This window comes from Halichoerus grypus, chromosome 10 (assembly GCF_964656455.1).
Source record: "Halichoerus grypus chromosome 10, mHalGry1.hap1.1, whole genome shotgun sequence".
Classification (NCBI taxonomy): Eukaryota; Metazoa; Chordata; class Mammalia; order Carnivora; family Phocidae; genus Halichoerus; species Halichoerus grypus.
Genome location: NC_135721.1, coordinates 49226056 through 49245006, shown reverse-complemented (window position 1 = coordinate 49245006; position 18951 = coordinate 49226056). Strand labels below are relative to the sequence as shown.

Sequence of the window (18951 nt, the reverse complement as noted above, 5' to 3'; positions counted from 1 at the left end):
ATGGTAAAAGAATGGTAAAAAGTTTGAGCAATAAATTCCAAATAATACTTCTAGTTGAACAAAGTGACTCAATCCTGAAGCAAAGATCAAATTCAGGTGTGGTCCTCTTACCCATTATTTCATACAGCTTCAAAGTAGGGCCATTAAAGTAAGAAAGGCATGAGACAAGGCCTACCTTTGCAAACTGGGGAGAAGAAAAAAAAAACTATTCCTCAAAATTATAGCTAGAAGAGAACATTGGGTCTGGTGTCCACATAGAACCTATGGGAAAGAAACAGATCAGAGGCCTCCTAAGTTTTGAGCTAACTGTAATGCCCAAAAATCACAAATCTGGACTAAATAAACCTTTGGCTGTTCAGAGATTTAAAACAACCCTTGGGTCCCTAAATTTGCAGAAGCAGAAAGCAGGCAGTCAAAGATACATACCTACATATATATATATATGTAGACGGGTGTATGGGTACAGATATAGTTATAGATGTAAGTGTAGATATCTAGAAATATAAAGAGAGAAAGAAAATGAGAAAGACAGATCACCTAAGGAAGATATATTCCCCAGCATCCACTTCTTTCTGAAAAGGAAAAAAACAGAGAAAGAAAAAACAGGGTGCAACCAGGAGCCCGGGAGAACTACAGGCAAAGGAGTTCCTCTCAGAGAGTTAATGTCTAAGCAAGAAAGACCCACTACTATCAAGGCAGAAGGATTCCCCAATGATGACCCAAAAGGATTACATGATTTGCTTATGAAGCAGGAAATACTGTTCATCTCCCACTGTTCCCATTTTTAAATTCAAGTTTTTGTTGTAGTTATTCTATTCTAGCTTCTTCATTGGAGGTGGAAGGGAACACAGGTGTAGATAACTTGTCATCTTCTTTCCTGGTCAGCAGCCCATCTGGATCTGGAGGTTCATCTGGATCTGATGGCAAGTTTTGAGCATCCCTGGAAGATACTAGACTTTGAAATGGATGTAGTAACTAGACGGGATATTGGGTTGCCTTCCTTGGAAGGAGCATGAAAAGTGAAGAGATATTTGATGACCAAAGGGTAGACTGTGCCAGAGACTAGCTACTATTCACCAAACCCGAGTCCTTCTCCTCTTAGTGATGAGTAAGATTTTATTTTCTCAACCTCCCTTGCAGGTCAGTAAAGCCAAGTAATTAGGTTCTGGCCAAAGAAATGTGAGTAGAAGTGATAATATGTTGTGTCCATGATTAGCCCTTAAAAACTCTAACACAAGCAATGCTCCCTGGCCTTTTTCCTTCTGAAGTAACCTTCAAAGCCACATTAAAATGGAATGTGGAGAGATTGACAGAGCCACACAATGGAAAGATTCCCTACATTACCAACATGAAGAAAACCATCACAAGTCAGAAACATCATTCTGGGCTTGACATAAATGAAAAATAAATCATATCCTTTCCCTCTTCTCCAACATCCATGAATTCAAATAAATATTTATTGAACAACTATTATGTACAAAGTATATGGTAATTTCTCTCCCTCCCACTTTGTTTACTTTTTAGGTACTACAGATCTTAAAATGTGTTAAGATATTTTTATTCAAAGATCTCAACTAACATGGCATAGGATAACAATACATGCAACAAGAGCTATACCTGATAGGAAATTTCATAGGAAGAATGAAGGGTTATCAGTTTAATTAAAAGGCCTGAATCCACAATGGTTTTCTTCAGTTCTTTATATGACACAAATATACCAAACAGCTAATAGTTTACACAGACTGAGTGCCATAGTAGGCAAATTCACCTCAATCTAACCTGAATTCTACCACGGAATCTGACCTTTACAAGCCGTCTCAACTTGAGTGAGTCACTTCCCTGCCTTGGGCCTGAATTTCTTTAAATAATTAAGAGGTGAAACCAGATAATCCACATTAAGTGAAATAATAGTATTTTCATGGAATCCTCTCTTTCACCAAAAAAGAATTGAAATTAATTTCTCAAGCAGAGGCCTAAAAAAAAAAGGTAACTTTAAAAAAGAATGCTTCCACAGACTCTGTACTACACTCTCCTATTTTTAAAAGTTTAGAAAAAACTTGTCAAACACAATAGAGACTTGTCTTGCAGAATACCTTCAGTCCTGTACTCAAAATATATACCCAGTAATACAAAGATATATTTTCAATGATTAATTTTGTTTCTTCACCACTAAAAAATGACATGATATGATTATTTCCATCAGGATTATCATCAACTAGTTTTAAATATCCCCCATTATAAAGTATAACATTGACAAAATTTAAAAGAGAGGGGAAAAGATGTTTGCATTGCTTTAGGAAAGAAATTTCCAATAGGCAAATCTCTTCTGCAGAATCAGACATCTGAAAGATTACCAAGACTTGCTGAGATCAAAAATATGATGTGCTCCCTCCTTCTTCCCAGAATGATAAGAACTACAAATGACTTCTTCAAGAACATAGTTGTTTGTAGAACCAAACACTTTCCATAAACAACCAAGTCTTCTTTGTTGTTGTAGGCTACATCATAAGATATACTGAGATATTTTAATAAAATCAATGTGATTTAAATTTTAAGAGCAAGCAGCACTGCAAATCATTAGCACTCTTTTATTCAAAATGATGAGAAAGAAATCAAGACATTCCTTGGTGGCTTTCATTACTTAGAGATGAAGATATTAAAAGGAAAAAAAACCTAAAAATTTCTAACACATTTGTTAACTTATAAGCTGTAAATAAATTCCTTTCTGTGATCGTAATTCACATTATTTCCCAAAAGGACTTTCTTCATTGATACCCATTGATCCAGAAATAATAACTACAGAAATATTTATAAATAACACGACATCTTGCTTACATAACAAGTAATCAACCAAAGGTACCTACAGCACAAGTTAGCTCATTACCTAGAAAGAGACCTTTTAAAAATCTTGGGCTTCAAATCATATCCAAAGTCAAGGAAAATATTCAAAAAATAGAAAAACCTCTTTAAAGTCCCTATATAACTATCACAATCGATCCATATTTACTGAACATCCACAGAGCAAAGCAATATACTAGTAAATAATTCATTGCTCTGTTAAAAAAATTAAAACACATCTTTTAATCATGTGTTCCCATAAAGAGGAAGGACTTCCCTAAAATGACATGAAACAATTAAGACACTTAGCAGAGAGAAACCCATGTTTAACAGAATACTAGCAAAGTCATTGGCCAACCTATCGTAAACCCAAGACCTACTTGCTTCATGGCAGTCTCTCCAATTTTGTCTGAATGTTTGCGGATACTCTCCAGAAAGTCTTTGAGATCAGACATAGAAACATCCTTAATTTCTTCTCGAAGCTTGGGGATGTTGTCCACCATCACCTTGCAGAATCGATAGTGGCTTACTTGAGGCAGATAGGTATGCTCTAGATGTTCCAGAGTTTTCAGTGCAGGATAATGCCTGTAAAAGGAATTGTATCATCTTTAGCTCAATCTTCTTTAGGGCCACAGATGAATTCCTCAGGTAAAATTTCTAGACTGAATTAGTTTTCATAGTACATTAAGACAAACCCAGTATTAAGTTTCAATAAAAACATCAATGGGAAAATGTCAAATTATTCAAAATTAATATATGCATTAAAGGACTTAATAAATTACAATCAAAAAAGATTTTATTCCAAGAATAGAGAAAACCTAGAAAATCTACCAATGAAATTCACTATGCAAAAAATAAAAGAAAATACAAAATGATCATATCAATGCCAAAACAATCATCTTATAAAATAAAATACCTAAGTCTAAACTTCCAACTATGGCACAGGAAAGAGCTTAGCAAATCTTCTACCCAAAAAACAAATATAAACTAAACTGTCCCAAACAACCATTTTAGGGCTCTGGAAATAGACCAAAGGAGAACAAATTGAAAAGTGTTTATTCATGAAAACTGCTGAACAATGGAACTCTGTGGTGTTCTTGCCTGGGGCTACCTCCATCAACCCTCCAACTTCACCCACCCTCCATTCCCCCTCCCTCCCACTGGTTATACTGGCTTGTCATGAAAACAAGCAGCTTCCCCACCATTAGAAGCCAACATGCGTGGCGTTATTAGGAAAAGTAGAAAACTCCAGATGAAGGAAGGACAAACAAATAAACAAAGAGGGAAATAATCCAGCTCTCCTGGCCTTAATATAGTCTGTCTGGGTTGGGTCAAAGGGTAGATTGGAGGACTAACCAGAAATTAAAGAGGAAATATTGAACTAAGAGACCTACAGAAGGGCCCAATAGCTCTCTGCACATCCCTAGCTGACTGAGGCTGTGTACTCGTGCAGTAGGACACCCAAAAGGGCCTAAGCACTCCACACATCCCTGGCTGACAAGGAGGCAGCAGGCACACACACAGTAGAAGCCCTGGCAGAAAGTTAAAAGCTCAGCCTGTTTTGAAAACTGCCTGAATTTTTAATGTATTCCATAGCTCACACACAAATCCACTGACAAAGGGTGGAAACCTTACTGGCTCAAGTTTGACTGAGCACAAACCTTGGACCAATCTTTAGCTATGACTCTCCTTTAAAAATGAAAATGAAGTAAATACATTTCCTGATAAACGAAGACCAAGAATTCCTTGCTACCAGATCTGCCTTGAAAAAAATCCTAAAGGAAGCCAGAAAGGAAATGACCACAGAAACTAACTTGAATTCACAGAAAGAAATGAAGAGCATAAGAAATAGTAATTATATGTGAAATATAAAAGACTAAATAAATATTTCTCTTTTCTTCTTTTAATTTCACTAAAAGAAAATTTTTAAAAGAAATGATTATAATGCTCTATTGTTGGGTTTATAAAATATATAGATATATGACAAAAATAGAACAAAAAAGGAAGAAAGAAATGGAGCTAAGCTGAAGCAAAACCACTACTATATATTCTACCAAAACTACATCAGCATTGACCTAAAGTAGACTGATATATTAAGATACAGATTATAATCCATACAGCAACCTCTAAGAAAATAACTCAAAATATATCATTAAAAAAATCAACAGAGGAATTAAAATAGTACACTACAAAATATTTAATACAAAAAAGAGAGTAAAGGATAAGAACAAAAAGACATGAAAAACAGGGGGGGGAAAAGAGTAAAATTCAACCGTATTAATAATTACATTAAATATAAATGGACTAATAAACACCCCAATCAAAAGGCACAATGTCAGACAGGATTTAAAAAGCATGATCCAATTACATGTCCTATACAAGAAACACACTTTAGATTCAAAGATACAAATAGGTAAAAGTAAAAGATGGAACAAGATATACGATGCAAAAAGTAACCATAAAAATGCTGGAGTGGGCGCCTGGGTGACTCAGTTGGTTAAGCGACTGCCTTGGGCTCAGGTCATGATCCTGGAGTCCCGGGATCTAGTCCCACATTGGGCTCCCTGCTCAGCGGGAGTCTGCTTCTCCCTCTGACCCTCCCCCATCTTGTGCTCTCTCTCTCTTTCAAATAAATAAATAAAAAATCTTTAAAAAAAATGCTGGAGTGGCTATATTAATATCAGATATAATAGATTTTAAGAAAAGAAATACTGTTGGTTATGCAAAAGTAAATATTGCTGGTAATGGAATAGTAAAGGGGACAATATTTATCTGATAGGTAGGAAAGCTTCCATAAGCATAAGAGAATGAATAAAACTAAAATTGGTAAGGTTGACAAAGTAAAAACAAAATAAGTTATACATTAAAAAAATATAATAATAAAGAAGAAACAAAAACTTGGTAAAGATTACTTACAACATAAAAACTTAAGTTTTTTTTTAAAAAGCAATGAACAAAGAAAAATCACAAAAGACAATAAAAAAGGCCAATATATGGGGGGGGGGGGGAGTTGAACAGATATGTAAAAAAATGCAAATCAAAACATGATTTTGTCACTCAAACTCCCAGAGATTTCTTAAAAGATAATGGGTATTATTATCAGGGGTTTCAATAAATGAGAATTCACTGCCTGCTGGTAAACAAATTTGTATTAATGATATAAGTTTTCACCGAAGAATTTTACCAAAATAAGCATTCTAACCAGCTGCATCTCCAAAAAGAAATATTAGATTAACAAAAGTATGTAAGCCTCTTGAATTGTAGGTATTTCTATTAGTCCATAAAAAACTAATCTAGATGACTAATAACAAGGAATTGGTTAAGTACATCATGATACATCCATGTAGTAAAAGACAGCAAAATGTTTACAATATTGTTGAGTGAAAGCTAATGCAAAAAATAAAACTTACAAGTATAATTGTAACATTTTTCAAAACTATAAATATGCATATATGTATAAATTATGAATATATGTGCATGTATGAGCTATATAGCACTAAATACATGCATACACACATACATAAGTACACAGAAAATGACTAGAAAAATATATACAAAAATGTTAACCATGATTTTTTCTTCCTTTGGGTATTAACATTATGGGTGATAATTTTCTTTATGTTTTTAGTTTCCTAATTTCCATACTTCCCATGATATATTTAGTATAGGAAAACCTCAGTTCTAATCTTATAAATAAAAAAGTGATAGCTCTCTCTTGATTTTAAGAATGAATTTCACAGTAGACACTTAAGCTCTTCTTGATCCAATGTACTTAGTACCACAAACACGAAAGACTAGAGATTGGTTTTACTTTTTTTTTTTTAATGTCTTTACCTCAGATGTTCCAAAAATCAAAATCTTAGTCCAAATAAATGGAAGGGAGAAAGATTTATTTCCCCTACATTTAGAAATAAAAGTACAAATACAGTTAATGTGAATTGGTTGCTTTTATTACAATTTTACAGACTCAAAAACAGTATAATTCACATGGTTTAGTGTAAACAGAATGGTGTTTATACTACAATTAGGTATGAAGAGCTATGTGCAATAAAATGCAGTTCCTCTAGAGAGAAACCTTAGAATGGATAGAAAGCCAGAAATTAAGCCAAAAAGATAAACACTCTTTGGGGTTTAGTTATATTTTGGAACATTGTTTATAGAATGAGAAAAATCTAACAACGTTGCCTGCGGACACAAGGCACATGCACTGATGAGACACATGGCTGCATGCTGAAAACATCTGGTCTGTCAAATAACTCCACATTTTTCAAGGCTAATTAGTACAGAACCCAGTGATTCCTGGCAACAAAGAATGTCACCTTATTTACCCACTGTCCTTTCCCTAGCATATTCATGTTCCAACTATGACAGACCAATAAGATTATTCAAATTTCTCGTGTATTTTAATATCAGTACCAGGTTAAAGAATGAGAGCCAGCTAGACACCTGTGTAGCAGATACCAAAAGAAAAGTTTCTATTTCGAGCAACCAAGGAAATCTAAAACCAGATTTTGACATTATTTTTGACAACCTCTAAACATTATTAAAACTGAATCAAAAGCCAAATTCTTAAGTTTCATTTGCATGTGTGCTAGCTCTCCCTGTCTCCCCCTCATTACACTCCCTAATAGAAATGTGAGCAGAAAAAAAGTAAATGAGACAAAAGCAGGGAATATAAAAGAAGAAGGAAGACAAAGACATTTAAGTAATTCTGTAAATTGGATAACTAAGGTCAGAATCACTTAGACATAGTTGAATGCTATTGTGAGAAGGGAATGTTAATTCTAGGCAAATTAAATTTTGGTCCTTTCTTGCCATGGTATAGAACTCTCTCACAATAATGATTTTTAAAATTCTAATGAATGATCTTTTAAAGCAGATCACAACTACCCATGAGAAATTTTTATAAATTCAAAGTATGATAAGAATATGAATAAAAGCTTTCACCACAGGAAATATTAGTGCCTTTCCTAATCAAAGAGCACCATTAACAAATATTTAATCCTTTCTATGTGTTACAGGTAGAAAGATGGTCAGGTATCTTTCCTTCAGGAGCACAGAACCTAGCAGTAGTATCAGTATTTGCAGCTTTAAAAGAAAAAACAACTAGGCTTCCAGCCATGAAGAAGTAACAAGGAACAGACATGAACTCCCGATCTTAAAAAGCAGAATACTGACTAAAATATACAAAAACTGATTTGGATAGTGGACATTCAGTGGTCTCTGAAAAAAGGGAAACAAAAAAAAGAGTTTAAGTTTAATAATTATACAGGTTATCTATCTGAATGTGATTTCTACATCATGGGCATAGTCAGAGAAAACCCAAACATAGCCCAGCAGCTGAGCAGAGTTAGAGTCCGAGATAGAAGTTCAGGAAAATTGACACAACTTGAGGTTGTACAGCAGAATTCCAAACAAAAAGAGGGGGAAGGGAGCAATGCAGAAAAAAGAACTGCAGAATCTACACAGGGGTTCCCTTTAGTTTTTGCTGAGTACTAGGCCAGGCATAGCAAAAGTGAAACTCCACAACGACAGGCAAAAAGAAGGGAAGGAATGAGGTCGGGCAGGGAAGGGAAAGAGGGGCGGGAGAGACAGACAGACACAAGGAAGATACATGATAAACACTTCAAGGAGCTCAGACAATACAGAAATACCTTGGTAAGAAGTCCCTGGGGATTCCTGTTATTCAGAGTAGATGAATACTACTCTGAACTACCCCTGGAATGAAGGTGCAGCTAGCAAAGATTAAAAATGGGTTTTGAGGTGCTTGGGTGGCTCAGTCGGTTTAGTGTCCGACTCTTGATTTCAGCTCAGGGTTGTGAGACTGAGCCTTGTGTCAGGCTCCACACTGGGCATGGAGCCTGCTTAAGATTGTCTCTCTCCTTCCCCCTCTGCCCCCCTCTTTAAATAAATAAATAAGTAAATAAATAAATAAAGGGGTTTGATAAGATCAAACAGATCTGCAACTATTTGCCAAAACAAAGAACAATACTCTTTAAGAAAAAAACAGCCCCCCAAAATCCACACTCAGCAACATGTTATCCAATCAAAATTACTAGACATGATAAGAACCAAAAATTGATCTATAACTAGGAAAAACAAAATCAGTCTGCAAACAGAAATCCAAAATGCCAGAAGTGACAGAACTAGCCAAGAAGTACATGAAAAAAACAAAAAATCAGAGCTATATACATGTATTTTTAAAAAGACACAAAAATAACAAGAAATTAGTCATTTAAAAAACCCCAATGGAACTCTAAAAAATTAAAAATATATTATCTGAAATGAAAATTTCACTGGATAGGATCAAAAGAAGATTAGACAATGCAAAAGAGAGAGATCAGTGCACTTGAACACAGGAATAAAATCTATCAAATAATAAAGCACAGAGAGAAAAAAGACTGGGAAGAAAAAAAGAACAGATCCTCAAGTCACCTGTGGGATTATATGAAGTTGCCCAACATAACATGTAATTGAAGTCTTAGAATGAGGATGGGGAAAGGACAGAAAAAAATGTTTGGAAAACCAGTATATGAACATTTTCCAGATTTTATAAAAATTATAAAGCTACAAATCCAAGAAGCTAAACAAACCACAAGCAGGATAAATTCACACATACACACATGTACAAACATATACATATGGCAATGTGCATCAAAATCAAATTGCTAAGAACAAATGATACAGACAAAAGTTTTAAAATAGCTGAAGAAGACACATTAAGTACAGAGTGACAAAGATAAGATTATTCACCTACCTCTCCCTCAGAAACTACATAAATGAGAAGACAAAGAAATAATGTCTTAAATAATGAATCTATAAACCTAGAATTCTATATCCTTCAAAAATATTTTTCAAAAACGAAGGTGAACAATAAGATATTATGTCACACTCACCAAGATGGTCACAATCAAAAAAACAGACAATAATAAGTACTGACTAGAATTTGCAGAAATTGGAATCTTCATATGCTGATGGTAGAAGGTAAAATGGCATAGCTGCTTTGGAAAACAGTCTGACAATTCCTCAAATGATTAAACATAGAGTTACCATATGAGCCAGTAATTCCATTCCTAGGTATAAAGTCAAGAGAACTGAAAACATATGTCCACACAAAAAACTTATAAACAAAAATTCATAGCAGCATTATTCATAAAAGCCAAAAAGTGGAAGTAACTCAAATGTTCATCAACTGATGAATGGATAAATAAAATGTGGTATATCCATACAATGGAATATTATTCAGCAATAAAAAGAAGTGAAGTACTGAAATATGGTACAACATGAATGAACCATGACAATGTTATGTTAAATGAAAGAAGAACTACACATTGTAGGATTCCATTTATATGAAATGTCCAGGATAGGCAAATCTATAGAGACAGAAAGTAAAGTAGTAGTTCCCAGTAGCTGGCAAGGTGTAGGGAGCAGGGGGGGACAGACAGGAGAGAATTGGGTAGTGACAGCTAAAGAGCTCAGAGTTTCTTTTGGAAAGAACAAAAGCATTCTAAAATCAATTGTAGTGATGGCTGCACAACTCTGTGAATACCCTAAAAGCCACTGAATTACACATTTTAAATGGATGAACTGAATAGTATATAAATTATATCTCAAAAAAGCTGTTAAAAATATTTTCAACAAAAAAGGATATTTAAAAATAGACAATGTAAAAACTAAACAAAAAGAAAGCAGTGGGTATATTAATACCAAACAACATATGCCTTTTTAAAAAAGAATATTACCAGAGATAAAAAGGAACCTTCCATAATAGTAAATAGGTCATCTCATCAAGAAAATATAACAATGCTAAATGTGTACACACCCAATAAGAAAGCTTCAAAATACAATAGCAAGAACTGAAAGAACAGAAAAAAGACATTTGCAAATCCACAATCACAACGACAATCTCAACACTCCTGTCAGCAACTGACAAATAATCATTAGGATGTAGAAAACCTGAACAACACTATCAATCAAGTATATCTAAATGACAGTTAAAGAAGGTCCTACTCAAACAGAATATACATAATTTTGAAATGTACATGAAACTGTCACCAAAACAGACCATATGCTGGGCCATTAAAACAAGCCTCAGCACAACTGCACCATATACTTGTGATGCAACTTTGTGACAATACTATTAAAAATAGGAATTTCATGTCATACTGCAAAAAGAATAACAACAATAAAATAAAATAAAACAAGTCTCAACAAATGTAAAAAAAGGTTGAAATCATAATTTACATTTATGAACACAATGAACTATAATTACAAAGCAATTTTTAAAAATCTAGACAATCCTCTAATATTTGGAAATTATCCAATTCACTTCTAAATAATGAGATTAAATTTTTAAAATCACAAAGGAAATTAGAAAATATTTGAGATAAATGGAAAAAAACACATCATCATAAAACATGTAAGATGCAGTTAATGCACTGCTAAAAGAAAAATGTACAGCTTTAAATAGCTACATTAGAAAATAAAGAACTAAAATTCACTTTATAAAGCTAGGAAAGAGGCAATTAAACCCCAAGTAAGTAAGAGAAAGAAAATACTAAAGATAATAGCAGAAATCAGTAAAATAGACAACACAAGGGTGCCTGGGTGGCTCAGTCGTTAAGCGGCTGCCTTCGGCTCAGGTCATGATCCCAGAGTCCTGGGATCAAGCCCCGCACTGGGCTCCCTGCTCAGTGGGAAGCCTGCTTCTCCCTCTCCCACTCCCCCTGCTTGTGTTCCTGCTCTCGCTGTCTCTGTCTCTGTCAAATAAATAAATAAAATCTTTAAAAAAAAAAAAAATAGACAACACAAAAATATTAGGAAAAAATAAAACCTAAAGATGCTTTTTTGGAAAAAATTAATAAAACTGATAAACCTCTAGCTAGAATAATCAGAGACAGAGAAAAAAGAAAAGACTTATCAACATAATTAATGAAAAATGTTAAAATGTTAAATATTGTTAAATAATGTTAAAAATGTTAAAATAATAAGGCATTATCTTGAACAATTTTTGCTAATGAATTCAACAACTTGGATGACATGACAAATTACTTGAAAAACACAAATAAGCAAAATTTACTCAAGAAACACAAAATGCAAACAGCCCTGTATTTATTTTTTAAATTAAATTTGTAGTTTGAAAAACCTTCTCACCAAAACCAAACAAACAAATCTCCTGGTCCAGTGGCTTCACTGATGGATTCAACCAAATACTTAAGGAGGATAATGCCAACACTATACAATACTTCCAGAAAATCAAAGAGGGAATACTTTCCAATGTATTCTATGAGGCCAGCATTAATCTGAAGTCAGTGACATTACCAAAACAAACAAAAATAACACTACAATAAATATTCCTCATGAACATGGATACAAAAATCCTGAACAAAATTTTAACAAAGCAAATACTGCATCATATAAAAAGGATAATATACCATGACCAAGGGGGATTTATTACACAAACCCAAGTTCAGTTTAACATTCAATGAATTAATCATATAATTCATATTAATAAGCGAAAAAAATTTTCAACATATGATCACCTCGACTGACACAGAAAAAGCATTTGACAAAAACAATATTAATTCCTGGTACAAATTTTCAACAACCAGAAATAGAAGGAAATTTCCTCAACCTTATAAATGGCATATACAAAAAAACTACACCTAACATTGTACTTAATGGTGAAATGCTTTCCCCCTAAGATCAGGAACAGGGCAAGGATATTCATTCTCACTACTTCTAACTTCTATTCAACATTATACAGGAGGTTCTAGCCAGTTCAGTAAGACAAAAAAAAGAAAGCTTTCTTATTGTAAAGAAAGAAATATAACTTTTTATTTGTAGACAAGATGATCATCTACACAGAAAATTCAATGGATTAAACCAAAAAACTGCTATAATTAATGAAATGACTTTAGAAGATTGCAGAAGACAAGATAAACATACAAAAAATAAAATAGTACACTAGTAATAAATGACTGGAAATTGAAATTTAAAAATCAATACCATTTAAAACAAGTACCAAAAAACATTAAATATTTAGAGATAAATATGACGAAAGATATGTAAGACTTATTCACTGAAAATTACAAATATTGCTGAAAAAAATTAAAGGAAGACCTAAATAAATGACAACATCCATATCCCTCTGTTGGGGGCAGAGGGAAGAGATAGACCAGCATGGTATGCAAGGGACCTAGTGAAGTAAGGAGGATGTCCATATTAAAAGGTAGCCTGGTATGGAATATGTCAGAGCCAAATAGGGATGAGGAGGGCATTCAGGCAGGATAGAAGCATACCACAGAGTATTACAGCCCAAGTGGAATAAGGAGGATACCATACAGGAGGGTAACTTAGTGTGTGGTGTTAGCAAGATAAACAGTTGCAATGACAGCAATAATAGGTAATCAGTTTCATAAAAGGAACTGATCCAATAAGTAAATATATTAAGAGTAATGAGGGGCGCCTGGGTGGCTCAGTCTGCTAAGCGTCTGCCTTCGGCTCAGGTCATGATCCCAGAGTCCTGGGATCAAGCCCCAGCCTGGGCTCCCTGCTCCCTGCTCCCTCTTCCTCTGCCTCTCCCACTGCTCATGCTTTCTCTCTCTCAAATAAATAAAATCTTTAAAAAAAAAAAAAAAAGAGTAATGAAAGCCAGGGTACTCAGTAATAATGAGTGCACCGAGCGCATAGATCTTGGCTTCTAAATAACATTCTCTACTTAGAGAAATGACTGATTCCAGGGCTGCAGCAAAGTACAAGATAAACCTGAAAAAATCTCTCCTTTTGTTAGTATTGAAGTACTCAAAAAATTATGAGGACATATTAAAAAAACACAGAGGCCAGATTGGAGGGACTACTCTGGTGCCATTCAGAATAATTTGAACAACAAAATAAGTAATATTAACAAATTATGACTCATCAAATAAAATAAGAAACTATTAGTCCATACTGATATAAAAAAAAATTAAAGTGAAAATTTGGTGAAAAATGATTAATTTACATAACTATAAAATACCTCCCCACAAAATTTTTAATTACAAATGTAAAAAAGAGCAACTTCACAATGGAAAAGAATCAAAAGGAACATCATCACTAATAGGACAAATCAAATTTATGTGCAACCTGGTAAGATACAATGAGAACACAGCACCACTTTTGTGATATTCCAGCCAAAGACATATAACATGAATGTAATCATGAGGTAATATCAGACAGACCCAAATAGAGGGGCCTTCTACATAATAATTGGCCTGTAATCTTCAAAAGTGACAAGGTCATGAAAGTCAAGGAAAGACTGAGGACAGCTCCAAGCTGAGGAAAAATAAAGAGATATGACCACATGTTTTAAACTGGATCTTTTGCTATAAAGAACATGACTGAGACAATTAGCAAAATCTGAACTGGGCATGAGGATTAGAGGCTACTAACATATCAATGTTAATTTTTATTCTCTATTGCATTGTGGCTGCAAAGAAGAATGTCTTTATTTGTAGGAAATTACACCAAACAAAGTATTTGGGGAGGACAGGGCATCACATCAGCAACTTACTTTCTACTGGTTCGGGAAAAAACATAGCTAATTTATATGTACTTGAGAATGTTTAAAAATAAAATTTTTTAAAGACCACAAGATAAATGACAACAAAATTTACAGCTACTATATAACAAAAAGTACTAAATTTACAAAGTTAATAGATAAGCCATGCACTGAAAGCAAATATCTGCAGGATATTCCTAATAAGAAGAAAAGGTATCCAAAGTATTTAATGAATTCTTATAAATGAACAACAACAACAAACAACCTAAGAGAAAAATGGACAAAATATATGAAAGAAAATCCAAATGTCCAAAAACCAATATCACCAGTAATCAAAGAAATGAAACCACAGAACAATTATCTATCATTTCACAACAGATGTTACCTAGAGGTGGAGTAACAGACCTCCCATAAAATGCCAGTGAGAGTCTAAATGCATAGGCTTCACTTTGGAGAATAATACCCAGTAAGAACAAATACATGAACATCCTTTCTTTGATCCAGCTGTTCTCTTTCCGGGTATAAACCCTAGGGCAGCAGAACTGGCACTACCCGGGAGCTTGGTTGAAAATGCAGAATCTCAGGAATGAGCCCAGACCTCCTGAATCAGAATCTACATTTAACAAATCCCCATGTGATTTGTATATATAGCATCATTTGAAAAGCACTGTTCTTAAGAAACCTTGAATGTGTGAACAGAGACATGAACAAGAATATTTATAGAACCACTGTTTGCCCAGCAATTAACTGGAAACACATCAAATGTCTTTCACAGTATCAGTTATCCTGTAGTAACAACAATCCCAGAAATCTCAGTGTCTTAAAACAAAGATTTACAACTTACTCATATTATATACCCATAACAGGTTGGCAGGGAAGTTCCATTCATTACAGTTACTCAGGGATTCAACCAACATCTTGAAAGTTACCATTTGTCATAACCAAGGGAAAACAGAACTCTGGAGGGACTTGTGCTAGAAATTAACTTCTAAGCCCAAAAGTAATATTCATCACTTCTGCTCACATCTTATCAGCCACACCGGAAATATAATCCTACTATGTGACAGAAGAAGGCTGAGCTAGAAATACTGGTGAACAGCACTTATGATAACCACTGGAAATGAGATGGGAAATGTGAATTATTCACATAGTGGACTATTATAAAGGATTAAGTCAAGTGAACTAGATCTATATGCCTAAGGAAAATAAATTCTCCACTACTAAGTACGTAAGCCCCATACGAGTAGATATTTTTGTCTGTTCTCTTCAGAGCTGTATCCCCAACAATGCCTAGCATATAGTAAGTACTCCATTCATTTTTGTGGAATGAATGAATCTCAAAAAAACAAGGACTGAGAACCATTCATATAAATGTCTTTAAAAACACAATACAATATATGATTTGTAGGCATTAAAAACGTGGACTAGAAAGACACCAAATTTATGATACTGGTTTCCTCATGGGAGTAGGGAAACACGGCTGAGGAAAAGGACATAAGTTTTATCTGTAATTTTTTAAAAAATGTCTATCTTTACCTCCCTCTGTCCATATATATTTTTTATATATATATTTACATATATGAATCAAATCTGGAAAACTATTAATATCTGTTAATTCAGAGAAGTTGGTACATAGTGTTTTTTTTTTCACTGTAAACTATAATTTTAGAACTTTACTAAAAGGTTATCATATTTCACTGAACAGAACTTCTCATATTGTCCTACCTATGTTCTTGTAAGTGAACATATCCTCCTGGGGAAAAGAAGGGAGCCTAAGAAATTCAAAAAATTTTGCTGCTTCATGCTTTAGGCTTTAAAATTCTTGAGAACTTAATGTTTTTATTCACAATATTTCTATTGTTATTTCAATATCACATTTCAATTCTATACTTTTTCCCTCACAACCTAGGTAAAATCAACATTCCAGAAAGATATGTCCTGTTTATCCTACAGCTTCATACCCTACCCCCCTCATACTGCAGCATACTCCAAGGTAGAGAGGATGGGATGCTTACTCTAGCTTGGGAAGAAGAGCGAAAGAGTCACTACAGACTTTCCTCTGGAATAAAACCAGAGGAAAACAACACACAGGAGAGTAATCCTCTAAACTTAATCTTGACTTTGCCCCCTGTGATGATTAACTTTATGTGTCAACTTTAGCTAGGTCATGGTACCCAAATATTTGGTCAAATATTATTCTGGATATTTCTATGAAGGTATTTTTTAGATGAAATTATTGACACTTAAATCAAAAGACTCTCAGTAAAAAAGATTACTCTCCATAACTTAGGTGGGCTTCATTTAATCAGTTGAAGACCTTAACAGAAAAAAGACTGACTCCTCCAAGAAGAAGGAATTCTGTCAGCAGACCACCTTCAAACTCAGGCTACAATATTTACTCTTCCCTGACACCCTAGCTTATCACCTTATTCTGCAGATTTTGGACTTGCCAGCCTCTGTAATCACGTGAACCAATTCCCTAAGATCAATCAATCAATCTCTCTCTCTACACATATACACACACACAAACACTCTACTGATTCTGTTTCAATGAAGAACCCTGACTAATTCATCCCTGCACCAGAACTAGTAACTATTTTTTCTACTACAATACTAAACCAAAGCATGTTTCTCAAATCAACTATCACTAAAAGTTATGTTTTGCCCCTGAAAGACCGGGTCTTCTAAAAACCAAACATGAGTAGTGGTTTTTTTTTAATTAAACATAATACATGACAAAATATCAGCATACCATACTAGCATGTAAATAAGTCTCAGGATGAATCATAAGATATACAAAAGGCAAGAGAAGATGTTATATGGACTTAATTATTTCCTGAAAGGTTATACTAAATATGGACCTTAAAACTATCCTAATTAACAGAAATTTAAGATAAGAAAAAATGTTCAATAAAAAAAATCTTACCTTTTAGTTTTCATCTGGTCCCTCAGTTTGCTATACATCTCCAGGACTTGAAAGAAAAGGGAAAAAAAGAACACACAGCATTATTCAGAGAAAGTGAGAAACTTACTAAAGCTAAAGGAATTGCATCAAGAATCCTAATCCATTTCCAGTTCCTCACCTGGAAGACACAGCATTAATTTATCAACAGTGGCTGAAATATTTCTCTGTTGTAGTCGACACTGCTTCAGCTCTTCCATTGCTATTACCAGCTTGGCAAGAGGAAAAAAAAACTGAATTATGCCAGTAGCTGTAAATAAAAAGCTTTCAGTCACATTTTTCCACCCTGTGTTCAATTCATCAGAAAATCCCAGTTTCATAGACAGACCTGCCAAGTGAACTAAGAAACTGCCTTTCTCAACTAGTAAAACATTCCTGCGTGGTTTCCCATTTTCTCCCCAAGATACATACTATACTGGAAAATGCTAGCTGAAATGAAATCCTCAAATCCAGGAGCTATTCAGAAGAAAAGAAGAAAAGAAAAAATTTGCAGATTTTCTTCAAACTTTACTCAGACTCTTCGTCATGTATGGTTTCATCAAATCTTCTGAGAAGATCCTATGTTTCTTTCATCAATGCTAGACTCAAGGGAAACAATCCTCCCTATATAGCTTCAGTTGAGTCTTAAAAATGATCTTCAACTAAATCTCTATTTTAACAAATAAACCACACGCTTAGAAGTTATGGCTTTTCCAAGAGTTCCAGTTTAGTGAAAAGTAATTCATTTTCCTTCCCATAGCTGTTTTAAAGGCTTCCATCTGAAGTCATAGCACAGTACAACTGGAAGAAACTGCACTCTCTGCATAATTTGAAGTATGTGAGACAAACTTTCAAAAAGCAATAATCTGCATAGCCTCTTGTGGTATTCATCCCAAACCTCTACCTAAAAACGTTATCTGCTTAGATACCATGAAAAAAGAGCAAAGGAGAACTGCCTTAAGTCATTGATAAAACAATCAAAAGCTAATCTTAAGAATTATTAAAATTAAACATTAAATAATTACTAGTCGGTAAGAAAGGTACATGATACAGAGAACAGCAATGGACTGCAAGTCAGAAAACTTGAGTTTTAGTCCCAGCCTTGCCAATTACTATGTAAATTTTAGCAAATCATCTGTTTTAGCCTCCTCACCAATAGAGATAATACCTGTCCTGACTTTGTGATAGGCCTGTCATGAGAATCAAGTGAGAAAAAGGATATAAAATAATCTTGTAAACTGTGGTGGTTTAAATGGTGATTATATCAATTAACAGAATCACCGATTCACTTGTTTAACAAATATTGATGGAGCACCCACTTTGGGCCAGTCACTGTTTAGGCAGGTAGAGGGAATATGGCAATGAATAAAACAAACAAAAATTCCTGACTTCATGGAGCTTAATTTCTAATGGAAGGAGACAAAAAACAAACATACAACTAAAAATATGTAATAGTAGAGCATGATAGGTGATATGGAGAAAAATAAAACAAGAAAGTAAAAAGAACACAAGGGTGAAAGTAAGTCTGCAATTTCAAATAAAAGGCCTCATTAAGGAGGGAACATCTGGGCAAAGTCTGAAGTGGGAGAATATTTGTGAAAAAGCATTCCAGACAGAGGGAAGAGTACTGGCT

The 18951-nt window shown here is 34.2% G+C and overlaps 1 protein-coding gene across 4 annotated transcripts in view; it reads right to left on the bottom strand.

Annotated features, from left to right (window-relative positions):
• EXOC6B (exocyst complex component 6B) overlaps positions 1 to 18951 on the bottom strand; it is a 590843-nt gene that overhangs the window by 482756 nt on the left and 89136 nt on the right. For all 4 annotated transcript variants that reach the window (XM_078056409.1, XM_078056408.1, XM_078056410.1 and 1 more), the window contains 3 exons: positions 17461 to 17551; positions 17304 to 17349; positions 3219 to 3423 (listed from right to left, as the gene is read on the bottom strand). In XM_078056409.1, the coding sequence (XP_077912535.1) occupies positions 3219 to 3423; positions 17304 to 17349; positions 17461 to 17551 (342 nt within the window). The remainder of the gene's footprint in view (positions 1 to 3218; positions 3424 to 17303; positions 17350 to 17460; positions 17552 to 18951) is intronic.